Source organism: Akebia trifoliata, chromosome 2 (assembly GCF_017979445.1).
Source record: "Akebia trifoliata isolate Shusen 1 chromosome 2, ASM1797944v1, whole genome shotgun sequence".
Lineage (NCBI taxonomy): Eukaryota > Viridiplantae > Streptophyta > Magnoliopsida > Ranunculales > Lardizabalaceae > Akebia > Akebia trifoliata.
Window position 1 is genome coordinate 20370688 of NC_141376.1, and position 20290 is coordinate 20390977.

The following is a 20290-nucleotide window of genomic DNA, read 5'->3' on the forward strand; positions in this document are numbered from 1 at the left end:
AAAGAAAAAGTATATATATTTTTTAAATGGTGTGTAGTTATTAATATGTTGGAGTGGTAATATAATGGCCCTTAATTTACTATGTACTCAATTTCGTTGGGATTTATTCTTACTTTTGTCGTGAAACCAAAACTGTCTTACTGACACTCGCACGTAATCAACGTATAAAACCGAGTGTTAATACCGAATCCCGCGTTTTGCTCTGCTGTAAATGTGCAAATCTTACACTCCCTGTAAAAAAACCCTAGAAATCTGGTTGGACAGTATTGGCCATCTCTGTTTCTGCTGACCTCATTTTTTTTCTTTCCCTCTCACTTTCTCTCTTTCCACTGTCCTTAATACAGCTGTTCTCTCGATGGCAGTTAGATTAAATGCAGATGATTCCTAGTTTACGTTCGCATTATCTTACAAGTTGAGCTGAGCTGAGCTGAGCTCAACAATGGCGGAAAGAAACCTCTCTTTCTCCATTTCCATGATTCCTCTGTTATTTCTCTTATTCTGTTTCTCCTCATTTTCTTTAGCAAATAATGTTACTTACGATCGTCGCTCTTTGATTATCGATGGCCAACGCAAGCTTCTCCTCTCTGCTTCCATTCATTACCCTCGTAGCGTTCCTGGAGTAAGTTCTCGAGATTGAAATTATATTTAAAATTTCAATCAATAATAATTTTTTTTTTATTCGATTTGAATTTTGTTTTAAATAATACATTTGAATGAAATGGAGTAGATGTGGCCTGGATTGGTTAAAACTGCAAAGGAAGGTGGGATCAATGTGATCGAAACCTATGTTTTCTGGAACGGACACGAGCTTTCCCCTGGCAATGTGAGTTTTGTTGAATAAATGAATTATAATTTCTTATAAAAGGAATTTTGATTTACTAATATTAATATTATTTTCTGGCAATGTGAGTCTTGATGAGTAAATTTGAAGTAATATCTAACAGAAGAATTTTGAATTTGATTTAATAATAATGTTGGAATTTTGTTAGTATTATTTTGGGGGTCGATACAATCTGGTCAAGTTTGTGAAGATTGTTCAGCGAGCAGGGTTGTATTTGATCTTGCGTATTGGTCCATTTGTTGCTGCAGAATGGAATTTTGGGTATGTTTTCGATTATTCTTACTAGAATCTTTTATTTATTTTTATATCTGTTTATAGTTTTGGAATTTTAATGAGTTATTGTGTCTAACAGTGGAGTACCTGTTTGGTTACATTATGTGCCCGGTACTGTCTTTCGAACTGATAATGAATCTTTCAAGGTAAGGCAATTTATTTTCTTTAGTTCTTCACACTCACTCTCACTTAGAGGAAAAGAAAATCCACAAAGAAACTTGAACTTCTTGTTCTTCCTAATTTTGGTGGGTTTTTGTTTTTGGTATTCAGAGGCACATGCAGAACTTCACGACGTTGATAGTGAACATGATGAAGCGTGAGAAGTATTTTGCATCACAGGGAGGCCCTATAATCTTGTCTCAGGAAAGTATAATTCTTAACTTACAAATGGTTCTTGTAGTATATTGTTTAGGTATCTCTCTAGACCAGTTAATATGTTTTTATGATACACATTTATGGATCTCAAGAATTAACATGGAACTGCCCTTCTGAGAGAAAATTCTAGTTTTACTGAGCAATTATGAGTTCACAGATAACAAAAGTCAAGAAGATGGGTAGGTTCTTGCTAATCGAAATTCTGGAGGGTTTTCCTGTTTCAGAGGTTTTCTCATATTTATTTTATCTGAATCTGACATTTTAGTGACTTGATGTTTTGCATGATAAGCAACTATCTGGTTGTTGAGATCTTAACTACAAAAGCATACTATGCTTTATTCTTCTTTTCATTCGTTCCTTCGATTGTGCATTCCTAACTATTCTACAAAAGCATTTAATTTTGGATTTGCACCTGTTATTCCCATTTATGATTTGTCTAAATTGAATGGGTAATGTCAGGTGAGTAAATGTTTTCTGGACTTTGTGGGGAATGAGGACTTTGGGTGTTATGCTTGATCATAAGGGTTTCACAAACCTTCCCTTTTTTCCTATACTATTTTCTGAGAGAATGTAAACTTTTTTTTTTTCCATATTCTAATTGGTCTTGAACCACCCATACTTCCGTACTTAAGTTTTGCAATGCTTGAAAAATAAGTAGTGCAATGGTTGGTTTTGTTTTCTTTTCCATTGACTATGTATTTTTCTTGTAGAGGAAACATATGAACCATAGTAACGAAGTTTGGATTCAGTAAATATTCGGTGGGGGTTCATTTCAGTTAATTCAGATAAATTCGGTGAAGTTTCATAAAACATCGGCAAAATCTTGGAGATTATACAAAATATGGTTTTGAATTTGTTACAAAAACCCATCGTCTTTAACCTCTCTAAAAATCCTAGTCGTCTTGATGTTTGAATGTTTAAAAAATTTAAATTTTGAAGGTGAAGTTTTAAAATGTTAATATGTTCCACAATTAATAGAGGGATCTTCAATTAATTCGTCAATTCGCCGATTTAATCGGCTAATCCCTAATTCGGAGAATTTTGTGACTATGATATGAACTACTTGAATAAACTATAATGGTTTTAGGGCAATCAGTTTTATTTTCTTCCTTTTTATACTTTTGAGTCAAATTTATCGTTTCTTTGGTGATGTGGGTTGAACGGGGGTAATATATAATGTACCCAAATCAGGTCATTGATGCAGACTTATACCCAGTTAGTCTGTAGTGACAATCATAACTTTGTTGTGACTAGAGGCACTAGTAAATAGAAAACTTGTCATGATTGATTGGTTAAGCATGCATTATTGCCACAAATGTAGAAGCTTAGAAATGTGAAAATTCCTCGATTAATAATAGCTAAACCAAAATTTTGTTACCCATTAAACAATTTTTAGGTGTAGTTATAAGGCCACGCCATTTAACTTTGTTTTATGTTTTTCCTCATGTATAGAGGTCAACGGCTTTGATGGGAGTCACTTTGATTCCTCCCAATTGTTCTCTGTGTTTCTCTCTTCTTCTCTTGTTTCTCCCAAAATTCCCTGTTCATACCCTCATCAATCACTCAAGGAACTTGATTCTTCCATTGAACCCTATCTTGGGATCTCTATTACATATGGTGGGTCATCATATGATGGTGATTCATGAATATGTGTTCTATTGAATTTCTTATGACACCTTGAAAATTATAATTACAAAAAAATGTTTTCAAAAATATGTCATCGAAAATTGTACTAGAATTTTTAATCACATAACGATATCAAGGTGTTAATTTATATATATTCACTTCCCCAACTTTATATAAAATTACAAATATTGATTTCATGTAGTCTGTACTGCAGTTTTTATAGTGAATCGTGACCATGACCTTGACCATGACCATGACCATGTACACTCAACTGAGGCATCGGTTGTTGGGATAGAGTACTAGAGAAACAGATCAACTATAATAATATCGGAATCCACAATAATGGAAAATAGCAACCATTATAGAGATATGGGGAAAAAAGATGAGCAACCACACAAAAACAAAGTAATGTTGTTTGCTGCTAGAGTTTGTTATGGGAGTCGGAGATAGGGCACTTCATCATATGATTGAACAAGTAAAACCAGGAGACCAATTTCCATGACCCTCAAAACCCTTCACTAAACTCTTACAAGAAGCTTTGAACCCCAGTGAACCCTCAACTGAAACCTTAGAACTAACCCCAAACCGTTGGAGAACACTCCCAAAACCCATACCCCACGATTAACCACTTGAACTTGTATTGGAGATGCTTTGATCGAAGCTAAACCTTTAAACATATAGGAACCCAAGCCTCAAGTCCTAGTACGAGTGAAAGTGAGTTATATTTTCTTGATAGGGAAAAAACTTGTGGTTTGGATGTTCAACAACAGACTGATCCAAAAAACCATACTTAGCCAGTCCTTTCTCTCTCTCTCTCATAGAGATTATGTCCCAATAGACCTTCAGGTCTCCAAATCGAGCTACCAGACAAGAATCTCACCTTGGTTTGAATTTTGGAGAGGACACATCAGAACCAATCATCCACAAATGAGTTCTGTGGGGGTAAATTCTGGGATGTTGTCAATTCCTCGAGATTTTCCCTACCAATCAATACTTCTTTCTTTGATGCATGCACGATCCAGAGGGCATTTAAGCCCATGATTGGAAAACTTTTATATCCCGACTATAGATTAGATTTCGAGCACGACCTAAGATGGTCTACTTTGATATAAAGTACGACCTGAGTTGCATATATCTGCTTTCTCTGTCTATATATATTCAGAGGGACGTTGTGTCTGTTTGGATTTTGAAGCTGGTTACTGAATGAAATCTGTAGCTTATCATGTCAACATTCGTGGATAATACAAGGAAAAAAGAAGAGAGAGAAACAATACATTAAATTTATGTCCGCGAAATCTGGAGTCATTCCACTATTCACAAACTTTTACACGATTTTTTATTTATTATCCATGGGTTTCCCTCCTCAATTTCCCCGAGGTGAGATTTTTGATTAGTAGTGGCCGTAAGAGATAACATAGAATTCATCATTTTATGCTATGTAACTGCATTGGTTTTGACTCTATATGTGTTTTCATTTGCATCTTTTCAGCTATCCTTCCTCGTTGCTTCAAATAAGCTGGCCAAAACTTTTTCTCTTATCCTTCTATTTTTACATCTCAAGTTCAAAGCAGTTGAGTTTGCACTCCGCACTTGATTGCAGATAGAAAATGAATATGGAGACATTGAAAAGATCTATGGAGATGGGGGCAAGCCATATGCGATGTGGGCTGCAAGAATGGCTCTTTCTCAGGATATTGGTGTACCTTGGATAATGTGCCAGCAGTATGATGCTCCTGACCCTGTGGTAAGGATTGTGTCGCTTTAACACCATTTTTTTATATAGCAATAAATTTTTTCTATGAGTTGAAAATTGTTGAATTATTATCCTTGTAGGCTACGATATACATGCATTAGTATAATGGTAGAAACATTAGCGAGTTTTTTTATACTCAAGTCCAACCTTGGGTTGTGCCAAATCTTCAATTGGTATCTGATCAAGGTAGTCTTCTTAGTTTAAGTATGCTAAATATTTCGGCAAAACCTCGAAGTATCTGACAACAAATTTTTTTTTGATAAGTTAAAATTTTATTGATAAAAAAGGGGACGAGATGGCCCCAAGATACAACTTATCAAAAAGTGCGAGGAAGACCACTTAGGCCACCTCTAAATTACATACTAGGTCCCATCTAACAACAAAATCTTCGAAGAAAAGACCCTTGAATTCTTTGAATGTCCTTCCCTTAAAAAAAACAAAAAACCCAATATTGACAAAATAAGATTGTTCAACTAACACCTTGCCCTTGAAAGTATGTCTATTCCTTTATTTCCAAAGACCCCAAAAGATTACTCCCTGATAGAATGCTCCATAGAATCCTTTTTGAGGCTCTAAATGCGCTACCCCATGAGAACCAAGACTCTAAAAGAGCCTTAATAGAAGTAGGAAAGCAACCCACAACTCCGAATAACCCAAGAAAATGAGACCAAACTTGATGGGCAATGACACAATGAAGAAGCAAGTGATTCGTAGACTCCCCAGCTCTTAAACACATCAAGCAATAGTTTGGAGTTTGGAAAGTTCGTTTGATCAATTGATACATTGTAGTAATTCTACCCAACGCCACTTGCCACATAAAAATTGAGACTTTAGAGGGCACTTTTGCTCACCAAACTAAATATGCGGAGAAAGTAAAGTTCAAAACTAGACAAGTTGAAGCATACATAGAAGTCACTGAAAAAACCTCATCTTGAGTACTGATCCAAAGCCTTCGATCCTCACTATTTGCATATATATTGATTTTCTCTATCATCTCCAAGAGTTGGGTTGGGAAACAAAAGAAGCGAAATGGGCATACGGTTGTGGTTTGGAAAAGTATTTTACGTTGTTTACCTTCTTTTCGCAAGAAGGTAAAGTTTATGGTGGGGAAGGGTAATAAGGTTTGCTTTTGGGAAGATAAATAGTGTGGAGACACTCCGCTGAAAGAAATCTTTCCGGATCTTTTTGCGGTGTCATTTAAAAAGCGGATGATGATTCGTTCCTAGTAAGTAACAATTTGGAAAGAGCATGAGATTTTGGTTTTAGAAGAGACTTCAATGATTGGGAATTGAGCAATGTGGAACGTCTTTTGGAGACAATTGATGCGGACATTTCATATCATAAGAAAGATGATTGTAGGTTATGGGAAGGTACAAGGGAAGGGGGCTTTACTGTGCCCTCAATGTATATGGCTTCTTTATAGACTTCGACTTCCCTTTTCCCCGCCTCCATGATTTGGGGTACAAAGGTTCCTTAAAAAATTTCAATCTTTACGTGGCAAACATCCTTAGGTAGGTTAACCACCATGGATCAACCTATCAAAAGAGGTTTTCAACCGCCAAATTGTTGTGCCTTGTGTATAAGAAATCCAGAGACAATAGACCACCTATTGATGCGTTGTGGAATGGTGAATCGGGTGTGGGTTCATTACCTTGGCCTTTTTTGGTATGGAAGGTTGTTTACCTCGTACAATCCGAGAGCTATTTGTTTTGTGGTTGTTTTGGGGTTTTTCTTTTCGTCATTTAAAGCAAATCTTGTGGAGTCTTGTGCCGTTTGCCATTTGTTGTGGTATATGGAACGAAAGGGATATTCAGACTTTCGAAGAGCTCAATTTTAATGTGTTAGGGCTTTTATTTTTTTGGGGAAAGGGATTTAAAGAGTTTTTGAAGATTTTGTTGTTCGTTGGGATCTCATTTGTAATTTGGGAGATTAGTGGTATCTATTTTATTTTCTCTTGTTTTTTTATAAGCTTTGTACTTTCGGGACTTCTGATCCTCTTTCTAATGAAATTTTCACTAATAAAAAAAAAAAAAAATAGAAATCTCTAAGAGTCTCTCCACACTTGTGAGCTCTTAATCGTTAAAATTCTTTCTAAAACCCAAGGCCTGTGATCTTGATGCACTATCCCTCACCAAGAAATCTTTGATCAGCCTCCCCATCTTAGTTGAGATTACAAAAAGATCCGGGAAAAGCTCCATTAGAGGCAACTCCCCACACCACAAGTCTTCCCAGAATTGAATTCTGTTTCCTTTTTCCACTTTGAATCGCATTTTCTTACGAAAAGGAGTGCACTTAAGAATGCCTTTCCATACACCACAACTTATAGACCCTCTCCCCTCCTTACTTTCCCACCCAAACTCTTTCACACTAGATTTATGAGATACAACATCTCTCTAAAGAACATCATCCTCCTCCCCGAACTTCCACAACCATTTTGCCAATAGACCCACATTCATCGATGCAAAGTTTCTAATCCCTAGGCCCATTTTGTTCTTAGAAAAGAAAATCCTCTTCCAGCTCACCATATGGTATTTTCTACCATTCTCTTTATCATGCCAAAAGAAATTCTTATAAATCCTGTCCAACTTCAATTCCACACTTTGAGGCAGTAAATTGGAATACTCGCAAGTGTGTCTTAATTAAAGTTAACTTCCTCCCCTTGGATAGATACTTTAGCTTTCCATGTGCTCAACCTCTTCACTATTCTTTCAAGAAACTGATCCCAAATTTCCTTGTTAGTATAGGATGCACCAAGAGGAAGCCCCATATAAGTTTTGGGCAAGGTTCCCACTCCAAAACCAATAGATGCCACTAGCAACTCAGCCCCAATGGATATATTCACTTCAGATTTTTTGCTATTCTTCAGATTAATCGGAATTCCAGACACCGCTTCAAAACAACCAAGACTCCCACTAAGAAATCTCAACTGCATGGTCGAATGGTCAAGAAAGATAAGAGTATTATCTCCAAAATGGAGATGAGAATGAGATACAATACGCCCCTGGCTCCCCACTCTGAAATCAGACAAATTCCCCTAGCTCGACCGCTTTTGAGACCATTCTACTAAGGGCTTCCATAATCAGCAAAAAGAAGTAACGAGACAGTGGATCTCCTTGCCTCAATCCCCTTGAGCTTTAAAAAAAATCTTCAGGAGCCCCATTAATCAAGATGGAAAACGAATGCAAGGACACGCACTTCATCATCCAACTGATCCACTTCGCCCCAAAACCCCTCCTCATAACATATTCAAGAAAAGACCAACTTACATGGTTGTAAGCCTTCTCCAATTCCATGCCTTACAATAGAAAAATGCCAACTAAAAGATTCCACTTCACAATTTCTTGCTATATATTTGAAGTCATTGATCCCATAAATTTGTTGCAAAAGGTTATGTAGTTCCAATTGCATGGTTTACATGTTAATTTTTGTAAGCGGCGCAAAATTTTTGTTTTTGATGTAATAGATTGTTTTATGAAGAGAATGAGCAAAGGAATAAAAACAATTTGAAGAAGTTTCTGATTTTCTGTTTTTCTTGCTTGAATGTTGGGTCATTCAACTTGGTGATAACATGGAAATCATTAATGTAATTTCAAGGTAAACAAAAAGTAATTCCAAGGTAAATTTACCATCTTCTTCTCCCTTAACTATTTCTTGTTTTCTTTTTTCTTTAGTTTTATGTTTTTGAATCCACCAAAAACCCATCAACAACACTCAAGAACCCATTAAAAACCATCAAGAAACCCATCAAATCCTCCTTTTACCATAAACACCCTATACCAGTTATCTTTCTCCATATTTATTCTATACCTGTTACCTAATCTTAGTTGATAATCCTAAACCCAATTAATTTAGCCCTATTGCAAAACTTTTTAATTACCATTTAAAATATATTGAAACCTTTCACAATAGCCAACAAAATCTTTTGGGCTTGAAACCATTTCTATAATTTTTCTTTCTTCTTCATCATCATCTAAGTAGCCTTTCCCAGACACTTCCTAAGGTGGAAAAGACTTAGAATTGATAAAACCTAGATTGTCCTGCATCAATGTACCATAGCCGACCTTGATCTTTTGAAATAAGGCTTCGAAGATGATGACAATGAGTTCTTTTACTTCTTTATATGTTCCTTCCACATATTCTCACAAAGAGTTGAGGCTTAAGCATTGACTGAGCCTTCCACCTAAAGCTTTAACTGCTTGAGGCATAATCCTAATTGAAGTCTATCCTTGAGTCCAAAACCTCATGTCTTACAAAGTTGAGGTCTCAAGCCATACACCTAAAGCCTTGATTGGTTAGGGTGTAACCCTCCTAAAAACTAATCTAGGCTTGAGCTTTGAGGCCAAAACCTTGCCTCATATTGAAGCAAGATTTTTGAAACAATGATTGTTATCATCAAAGATGCAAAAAATTGTTGGTGGCCTATTGATTATTGAGCATTCTAGAGATATCTGACAGAGTGAAAGTCAGGTACTTAAGCGTGTGTTCCTTCAGCGTTTGGTGATTATTACATAGAGATTTGATGTTCAGTACATCTAGAGCAATTGGGTTTGCTTTCTGATCTACAAACATGATATAAAGTTGATGCAGGACCGACTATGAAATTGGTTAATCTGATTTATTTAGCAACAAATCAGCCAACAACAAGTTTCTCACCAATAATAAAGAAAGGGAAAATAGAGAGAAAAACTTTAAAATCACTCTGAGGTTCCTAGAAATCACTTCTAGGGTTTGGGAATCACTCACCAAGGTTGTTTGAGCAGCAACAAATTAGATTTTATTTTTAGCCTTTAAAAAGAGAACAAAAGAGATTATTTGTAAGGTCGAATGAACTTGAACGAGTTGTTCGACTTGGTAAGTTGCTTGATCGAGTAGGGAGATTGGATATCGGATTTTAGAAGAGAGGTGAACTTATAGCAAAGACGTCCATACTTAAGGGGCAAACTTACAGATTTGCCCTTGATTTCTAAAATGAACAAAAACGATAAAAAGACCCATAACTCCCTAACAACTTAACCAAACGCCTTGAAATTTTAAAGGAACATAAAATAAGACTTAAAAAATATAAAATAGTTGTTGTACCCTCACAACTAAAATATAAAAAAACAAAAATACCTTGACTGCTATAAATAAGAAAAAAACTCATAAAAACTCAGTAAACATCACACTACCCATCTTCATGCCATATCAAGCATGGCTTATTAGTTTTCTTCCTCTTATAATAGGTCTTCCAAGGTTCTTTAGGATTCCCATCATCTCTCCCTGACTTAAAAGAATTCAACCTCATTGAGTTAAAGGCATGATATTCTTCATACTTATCCGAGTTAAGTTGTTGAAATTCTTTAGTTGTAATCCAAGTACATTCTGACAACAAACGACATTTCCACTTTTGATAGCTACCACTTGCAGTAGAAATCACTTTCTCATCCAAAATATCTTTTATAACATCAGAAGTTGTAGGAGTAGGAGGCAAATTAGGAGCGGACACTGAAGTACTATTATGGCGACTATGGTAAACAATGAGATCCTCTACATTAAAGATAGGGTTGATACTCATGTCTTCTGGAAGCTCTAGAACATAAGCATTAAAGCTAATGTTATGAATTTTGAAAGGGCCAACGCTCTTAGAATGAAGTTTTTTATAGGTTCTCTTGGAAAATCTTTCAGGCCTAATATGCACCATAACCATATCACTCTCCTGAAAGTCAACCAAACGGCGATGCAAATTTGCCTTAGCCTTGTAGGCATCGTTGCTAAGGGTGATTCTCTTATGAACACCATCATGTTTTTCATGTATGTGCCTAGCAAACCCCTCTACCTCAATGTTGACTCGTGTATGTGATGGTAATGGAATGAGGTCGATAAGTCATCTAAGTTGCATGCCTGTAACCAATTCAAATGGACTTTTACCTATAGATTTTTTGTCTGAACTGTTATAAGAAAATTTAGTGATAGGTAAGATTAAATCCCACCTAGAAACATGATCACCCAAGCTCCTGTTAAGCACCTTCGTTTCGCCATCTGTTTGAGGATGTAATGAAGAGAAGAGTATTTCAGTTTGGTAATTAACAACTTTCATAAAGTCTTCCAAAAGTAGCTCATGAACTTCACATTTCAATCAGATACTATAATCAATGGAAGTCCATTTAATCGTGCTATTCTTTAAAGAAAGGAGTGGCCATGTGTGGAGCATTAGAAGTCTTGCTTATGGAATAAAGTGAGCTATCTTAGAAAATTGATCTACCACTACATAGATAAAATCATGGCCTCTAATAGTCTTTGGCAAACCAAGTATACAGTCCATGGAGAGATCTTGCCAAGGTTCATGTGGGATGGGTAGTGGAGAGTAGAGTCCTGCATTCTGCTTATGACATCTTAATTTTCAGCACATACGTTATTTATTTCCACTTTGAAAAATTCTCTTAGTGGACACAAGTTTCAGTGCTCTGTGTGAGTTTTCTAAACACACACATGCTTCATATATTCCTCATATGTATTGGTTTAATGTAATGTTTGATTTAGTCATTCTGATGGGTAATGGCTGTCCCTTGTTATGACTATTCTTGTTGTATTTGGGTCTATTTGATGCGTTCTCGTTCTGAGGTGTTTCCTATTTTTCTTAACTTTCTTAAAATGATTCAGACTCGGTACAACATTATTGTAAAATCTAGTTTGATAATGACGGGGAATATATTTTTGATGGGATTTGTTCTTATCTTAATAAGCATGGTATGTTGTACCAGTTAACTTGTCCTTATACTCCTGAGTAGAACGGGGTGGCGGAATGCAAAAATCATCATCTGATGAACATTGTCTACTTCTTTCTTCGAGGAATGCATGTTCCTAAGCTGTATTGGAATATGACAGTTCTAATTGTGGTTGTCCTCTTTAATCGTGTTTCGAGTCGCATCTTAGGGGGACAGGTGCCTCTTCATGTTCTTCGCTCTGATCGCAGTCCCCATTACACCCAGAGTCTTTGGGTGTATTTTTTTTTAAATTCAGGATAGAACCCTTATCACACGAAATTAGATGAAAAAGCCATTCATTGTGTTTTCTTGGGTTACTCCTCTATGTCAAATGGGTATCAGCGTTATAATTCATTTTCTCATTATGTCATACATTCTCTTGATAACACTTTTTTTGAAAATGTTCCCTACTTTCGTGTCAAATCTTTATTGCAGGACTCTTTTCCTTTGCAGGATCCTTTTCCTATAGTGCTGCCTTCTTTGGTCTTCTTTCCACTTTCTCCAATGCTTCAAGTTTACTCTTGTTGCCCTCGACCCTCTCCAACCTTACCAACCTCCTCCTTAGACTCAACTATATTCTCTCTTACTCCTGCTCCTATCCCCTCTGTTTCTAACTCTTACTTTCTTATTGTACATTGCAAAGGTAAGCGAGGTGTGTTACTGATCATCCTATTGCTCAGTTTGTTTCCTATCAGGGACTCTCTCCTTATCAGGCTTATCTTGTTGCCACTAATTCTATTCGAGTTCCTCGGTCTGTTTCAGAGGCTTTACGAGATCCTCAGTGGACTGCAGTCATGACTGCTGAGATGGATGCTTTGCAGAAGAATCACACGTAGGAGCTTGTTCCCATTCTTTCTAGGGAGCGGACTGTTGGTTGTACATGGATTTTCACTGTCAAGTATCTTGCGGATGGCATCGTTGATTGATACAATACCTGCCTAGTAGCTAAGGGATTTACACAGATTTTATGAAAAGATTTTGGTGCTACATTTGCCTCTGTAACTAAACTTTTTATTGGTCGCCTCCTTGTCTCTTTAGCTGTATGTCATTCATGGCCTCTTCACCAACTCAATATGAAGAATACCTTTCTGAATGGTGATTTGGTTGAGGTTATCTATATGGATCTCTTTTTGGGTTTTATCTTCAGGGGGAGTATTTTGAGAAAGTATGTTGCTTTCTCAAATCTCTGTATGGCTAAAGCAGTTTCCGCGAACCTGGTTTCAGCATTTTTTTGAGGTTATCTTATTTTTAGAATTTTCAAATGTTATTAAGATCATACATGCTTTGTTCGTCGATGATTGGATGCCATTGCGCTATTGTTTTGGTCTATGTGGATGATATTATCTGACTGGGGATGATGCCCCCACTGGATTGACAGGGTAAAGATAGTATTGGGTTGTACTTTTGAGGTTAAGGACTTGGATCATCTTAAGTACTTTTTGGGGATAGAAGTGGTGCCATGGTATTTTTCTATCTCAGCACACATACACATTGGATTTTCTTCAGGACACTAGTATGCTTGGTTGTCGTCTTGCTTCCTTTCTTATGGACCAGAATCATCGCCTTCGTGACGAATCTGGTAATCTATTATCTGATCCTTCTTATTAGAGATTCATAGGTTGTCTGATTTATTTGACTAATACTAAAACGGATTTGACTTTTGTAGTTAGTGTGGTCAGTCAATTTATGCATGCTCTGCTCACTTCTCATTTTGATGTCAGTTATCGTATTTTTTGCTACTTGAAATCGCGTCCTGGTCTTGGACTTTTCTATTCGTCCATTGCTCAACCTTATTTTTCCTACTTTACTGACGCTGATTATGCTGGTTCTATTACATATAGGAGATTTACCTAAGGTTTTTGTACTTTTTATGGTGGTAACTTAGTCTCGTGGAAAAGTAAGAAACAAAGTGTTGTTTTCTATTCTTTTGCTGAAGCTGAGTATCGAGATATGGCCCTTGGCACATGTGAGCTTATTTGGCTTCTATCCTTGCTGATGGAGCTGGGTTTCTTGTTTTTGATTACTCTACATTGTTTTGGGACAACAAGTCTGCTATCATGCTTGCCTCTGGCTCTATCTTTTACGAGGGAACCAAGCATATAGAGGATGATGTTCACTTTTTCAGGGAGAAAGTTTGATATGGTGCTCTACAGATCGTATTCGTATCTTCTTCAGATTAGCTTGCCGACATGCTTACTAAGTCTGTTGCTCCCTCTATCACCAATTCTCATCTTGTCAAGCTGGGCTTAATTGATATATTTGCCTCGGTTTGAGGGGGAGTATTGGGAATTATGATATGTTATGATATGTCTTTTCTATTTTCTCTTAGTTTTCTATTCTCTATTTAAGGGCGTTTATGTTCATTTACCTTGATTAATATAAATACTATGGTAAGCTCTCATTATGAGACTTAACCATTATTCTTTCACAAATCTTCTCCTCTAACACCACTTTCTTCACCACTGGATCCTTCATTAGGGATGGGACCAATTGGATGGCTTCGCATCTCTTTGGCTTGGAATTCAAGTTCTTTTACCCTCTCAACCGGTTTCAAGAAAAGCTATTCTCGTTGAGCATCAGTCAATCTCCCTCTAAAAGTCCTCCCACTATGTGTTGCCATAGTGCCAACCTACGCTTTGATACCAATTGATGTAGGACCGATTATGAAATTAGTTAATCTGATTTATTTAGCAACAAATCAGCCAACAACAAATATCTCACCAATAATAGAGAGAAAAAAGCCTTAGAATCACTCTAGGTTTCTTAGAGATCACTTCTAGTGTTTGAGAATCACTCAACAAGGTTGCTTAGGTAGTCAAAAATCAGATTTTATTCATTAGCCTGAAAAAAGAGAACAAAAGAGATTATTTATAAGGACTTATAGCTAGGGCGTCCATACTTAAGGAGTGAAATTATGACTTCTAAAATGAACAAAAAGTCAAAAAAAGACCATAACTCCCTAACAACTTGATCAAATGCCTTGAAACTTTACAGGAACATAAAATAAGACTCAAAAAATATAAAATAGTTGTTGGACCCTCACAACTAAAATGTAAAATGACCAAAATACCCTTGATTGCTATAAATAAGAAAAAAACTCAATAAACATCAAAAAACCCATCTTCATGCCACATCAATGCTTGCTTATTAGTCTTCTTCCTCCTATAATAGGTCTTCCAAGGTTCTTTAGGATTCCCTTCTAAAGTATTCATATTATATTTCATTTGAAAGAAAAAGATCATTAACACTAAGTGTAGCTTCAATACCAAGCAAGTTTGTTACTGCCCGAGATCTATCCTATTGTACTTATTACCAAGACCAGCCATTAAATTTTGAAGGCCTCAATGTTTCTAATGTTTAACCAACCATAAATTATGCTTTTGCCGTATGTGAAAATGATTTATGGACAGTTCAATTAATTTGATTAATAAATTTCATTTTAATTGTTTGATTGGTATAATTATAATGTGCACGTACAATTTTGATTATGGTCTTTACCTTGATGCATTTGCAGATCAATACCTGCAACTCATTTTACTGTGATCAGTTCACACCCAATTCTCCCAACAAGCCGAAAATCTGGACTGAGAATTGGCCTGGATGGTAATAATTTCGTATAATTCATGCCATCCATCTTTGCTAAATATTTTTGTTAACTTTGAAGTTTTTACTTAAACTTTTCTTGGTATTGATAATAAGAATTGAGTGATGTTGATTGCTGAACATGCAAATTTAGTAATGGGGTCATCTTTTGTATGCAACTTTTTCAATTTCTGGGAAAGCTCGGGATTTTTTTTTTTTTTTTGATAAGTGAAAAATATTATTAAAAGGGTGAGGTCGATAAGACCAATCAAAAAAGCGAAAACAAAAGAAAAAGATGAAGAAAAAAAGACAGCAACCCTTAAGAGCTCCCCACACGCTTACAAACCCAATTCCTTCTGCCCAAGAAATCCTCAAAGAAGACCGGTCTAGCTTTTATGAAGACCAGGCTCCAATGAAATAGACGGCCTAAAACATCCACAATGATCTTGTGTGCTTCTCTCTCCTTTGCCTTGAAAACCCTTGCATTCCTTTCCCTTCACACACCCCAACAAATAGCAAAGGGGACAAGGCTCCCAACTTCCTCTTAAAAGCTGAAAAACCCACTCCCAATTCATACCAACAATAAAAAAACAGCCACATCATCCTTGGAAGGCAGCTGACTAGATATCTGGAATCGATACATTTTTTTAGGCTTCTGCAGCTTTAAAATTAATAAGGAAACAGCTAATTTTATGAAATAAATACATGGGACAGACATTGTTTACCCATGAATCAAGGTAGTTAGTGGCATTTTTTTCTAGTGCATTTGTCACATGAATGTTTGGCTCATTCTTTGCTGGATACACACACCAAAAATCAGCATGATTGGTGATGGGGTTTCTATTCCCAGATACTGATCCCAATGAAACGATTTAAGCTGAACATCTATCTTCAATAGAAGGCGTTCGATGGGTCAACTAACATAACAATACTAAGAGTTTGATGGATGAATAATTCCCCCTTCATCAATGAGGGGCACTTGGGGATGGAAATAGAACTCCTGAACATCTCGCTCTCACCCCCTATTCTCTCTTTAAGGGCTCGCTAATCAATCGTTGAAAACCTACTGTTTGAGAGAGTAAAACGCCCCCCTCTGCTGTTGGATTTTAGAATCATGGGCTTGCAACCCAATGATTCTTACCCATGGGATGGCCTGTGACGAGGATTGCTCAAATCCATGTGGCTAGAAAGCACCAATCAGGCTTATTTTTTGTATATTACTGGGTCATTGAGTGTGCCACATGGCCTTTTGTGGATGTTATTGAGTCGGGGGCCTTGACAATAATGTCTAAACAAATAAATACCTTATCACCTAATATTTGCTCGAGGCCTTGTCCAAGGGACCACTATTAACTGACATTCTGGACTGTACTAATTATGTTTTCAACCCAAGGAAACTTCATCAATCACAAATTCATAATAACCCCCTTTAGTTAAAGATATAATTTCACTGTTCCATTATTTTAGGTTCAAAACATTTGGTTCGAGAGATCCTCACAGGCCACCTGAAGATGTTGCTTTTGCTGTTGCTCGTTTTTTCCAAAAAGGAGGCAGTGTGCACAACTATTACATGGTATTCAAAATAGAATCAAATTTCTACCTTCATATGCATTAAAAATTTACTTTCTTTTCACATAGTTAAGAACTCCATCCAGATATTTAACTTTATCACTACATTTTTTTTGGCCTTATCATCTTATTTTTCTTTTCTTTTGTCCTAGTATCATGGTGGAACAAACTTTGGTCGAACTTCAGGGGGACCATTCATTACTACGAGCTATGATTATGATGCACCTATCGATGAATATGGTGATCCTATTGTTCGACATTCAAATTTTAACTTTTAAGAACCAGAAATAATGTTTATAAAATCATACGAGAATTTGATTTTCTTTTAACATTGGAATGTTTCTTAAATGGATTCCAGGTATAGCTAGGCTTCCGAAATGGGGACACCTTAAGCATCTTCATGAAGCTATAAAGTTATGTGAGCAATCACTGCTCCATGGTGAGCCCACCCTTTTATCTCTAGGTCCTTTACAAGAGGTGACTTTCCTATCTGGTTTTACTTTTCAGCTTGCTACCTACAAGAATATCAAATATGTTGTCTACAACAAGCTTTTTGATTAATCCAATTGAAATAGTATTTATGGGTTCTTGTGAAGTTGTATTTATGTTAAATTTTTATACTGATGGCAGAAATTAGAATTATAGACACACTACATACACACCAGCCTATACAACTCATAACTACTATACACATACCAATCAACATTCCCATGCAACGTGAAGCATATACATCAAACATTCTTGGCTTGACAAATGCATCATGAGGAGTAACAGGGCCAATTTCTTTGGCAAAGATATCTACAAGTTGTTGAGAAGATAGAACATACCGAAAAATCAAAGAATCATTAATAAAGTGCACATCAACTTCAATATGTTTGGTCCTCTATTGAAAAGCTGAATCCGATGCAATTTTTTGGGCCGTTTCATTATCATAGTGAGAGGCTTTGAGCCACTGATGGGAAATCCTAACTCAATGGAGCGAAGTTGTAAAATCTCACACATGCCATGAGCAATGGCTCAGTAATCGGCCAAAACACTTAAATGAGAGACCATACGTTGCTTTTTAATTTTCCATGAAATCATGTTCCCGACAAGAAATGCACAGTATCCAACAGTAGAGCGATGATCTATGGTTGCTAGTTCCTAATCACATTAATATGTACACCATGAGAATGATAGATTATTCTATGATTGAGCTAAGCTGTACGATCGTTGACATCATCTTATTGTCACACAAGTAAGCTGGAAAACAGGTACAATCTTTGCTTTGCCACCAAGTATTAAACTAGATTAGATCGAGAGATTAATTAAGAAAGAAGAACAATGACAAAGAAGAGAAGAAGAAAAAGATTTGAGGAAGAAAACGTGATTAGTGCATTTATGATCCTCATCACTTATTTTCTAAAACAAACTTTCTCTAATTATGTATAGCCCCCTCATCTTTCATTATTTACATAGAAGGGCTCACACATTGTACTAATTTAAACTACTTATTCCAAGAAACATCATATTCATCTATTTATTTCCCTTCCCATATTTGTCGTGTGACTTCCTATTATGTGGCGTATGCTGTGTTTGAATGTTCTGCTTTAGTTGTGTACTTAAGTTTTGTATTTATGCAGGCCAATGTTTATGCCCACTCTTCAGGAGCATGTGCCGCTTTCATTTCTAACATGGATGATGAAAATGACAAAATAATCTCTTTTCATAATGTTTCATATCACCTTCCGTCTTGGTCAGTTAGTATTCTGCCAGATTGCAAGAATGTCGCATTTAACACTGCAAAGGTGCCTTCCTGATGTGCCTGTTATAAGATCATTCTTTAATTCATTCTGTATTGGAATAGTGTTTTCCTAGCTCTCTAGTAAATTCACGTCCTTAATTATAGAAGATTAACCTGACCATTCATAATGACTTCCATTTGTCTATTGTAGTATATAGTCATCTTGCCTAACATCTGCTGCACTACTACATCTGATGCCCTACAAATACGAAAAATCATATTTTGCCTTATAGTTGTAGAATTTTCTTTAAATATATGTACATCAATTTTGAATTATGTTAGAGAAATGATTGTTGATCAAGATGGCAGCCTGGGCACTACTATACTACACCTGTGCACCAAGGTTATCATGCGCACCATGCAAGTTGATATGTTCATGTGCTCCACGCACATTAACATTCCCTGGTAGAATGCGTGGATGCCTGCCATGCATGGGCATACACCAAATCAGTCCCTCCTTAGTAGGATGAACACCGTGATTTCTGTGGAACCCATTCAGCCAGGTCAACCTCAAGAAACCATTTTTCCAGCTATGAAGATGCTTGCCATCTTAAGAAACTTAATTTGGTCAAAATTCTTGTTGGTCTTGTTTAAGATTGATGGTAATCTCAAAACTCAAAAGGCAAGATGAGCCACATGAGGAAGACACAATGATTTAACATGGTTGGGCTACAAACCATATATTCCTGAAGAAACCGTGTCCATCTATGGTTCCCTCTCTCACAAGCAAGTTGTTTTGGTCAAATATCTCTTGCTATTTGTGTTGTCATCTCTATGAGTTTCCTATCTTGGAAAGGTGTCTACAAGACCAGCAACTTGGGCTAAGATCCATAGCCCAGTTGGCTTGGCACATTGCAAAACAACTTTGAGGTTGCGGGTTCAAGTCCAGCTTACCCATAAAAAAAGACTACAACAACTTGCAAGAGGATGCTCTCAAAAAAGAAAATTATCATGACCTCTATTTATTTTCTCGTATTTATTTATTTTTGTGCAGATTAGGGATTATTAAATATTTTATTAGGTATAATAATTATATAGGAACCTTTAGGTCATGACAAGTAGGAACACATTTTTTGATTACCATTTAGATTGACTTGTATGGAATTATTGGGCTGATTTTATGACCTATAGTTATTTTGTTGTTGGAAAAAGTACTTTTATTCTAATATTAATTTACTCATTATTACATATTATCAGCGGAATATAATTGTTAATGTGAGTTTGATTTTATGTTAAATTATTTATGCCATATGGTACGAGTATGTATTTTTAATCGGAATTATACAAAAATTGTCTAGGTTGTCATCATGTTTTAACTATATCATATAGTTAATGTGCATGGCCACATGAGCCGTCACCTAAGTGCCACGTGGCAACCACCTTTGATGCATGGATGACATGCATGCTTGGTTGGAGGTGTGAACACACCATTTGAACGCAAATGCATTAAGTGGCCTAAACCACATGATAAAACGAGGGAGCTCCCTTTGTGGATCATTCCATGTAGGTGAAGCCCCCTTGGACACTTCAATTTGATGCACCCATGGTACATCCTCTGCATTAATATAACCCAAATCCTTAATGCTTACATGCACCCAAACCCAATCCTATAAATGCCCCCTACCTACCACGATTTTGGCATTCCCTCATGCTCTTTTGTGCCCACTCCCATCTCTCTCTCTCCCTCGCCCTCGCCCTCGTCCTCGCTTGAATTTGAGGAGTCAAAGTAGAAGTCAAGAATGAGC

General features: G+C 36.5%; 1 protein-coding gene across 1 annotated transcript in view; it reads left to right on the forward strand.

Moving 5' to 3' along the window:
* The first annotated feature begins 218 nt into the window (after positions 1-218).
* BGAL10 (beta-galactosidase 10) overlaps positions 219-20290 on the forward strand; it is a 48907-nt gene continuing 28835 nt past the window's right edge. The window contains exons 1-11 of the mRNA XM_086431991.1: positions 219-619; positions 728-823; positions 990-1102; positions 1194-1260; positions 1385-1481; positions 4720-4859; positions 15126-15214; positions 16661-16766; positions 16915-17002; positions 17121-17239; positions 18385-18549. Coding sequence (XP_086288117.1) covers positions 440-619; positions 728-823; positions 990-1102; positions 1194-1260; positions 1385-1481; positions 4720-4859; positions 15126-15214; positions 16661-16766; positions 16915-17002; positions 17121-17239; positions 18385-18549 — 1260 coding nt within the window. The 5' untranslated portion in view covers positions 219-439. The remainder of the gene's footprint in view (positions 620-727; positions 824-989; positions 1103-1193; positions 1261-1384; positions 1482-4719; positions 4860-15125; positions 15215-16660; positions 16767-16914; positions 17003-17120; positions 17240-18384; positions 18550-20290) is intronic.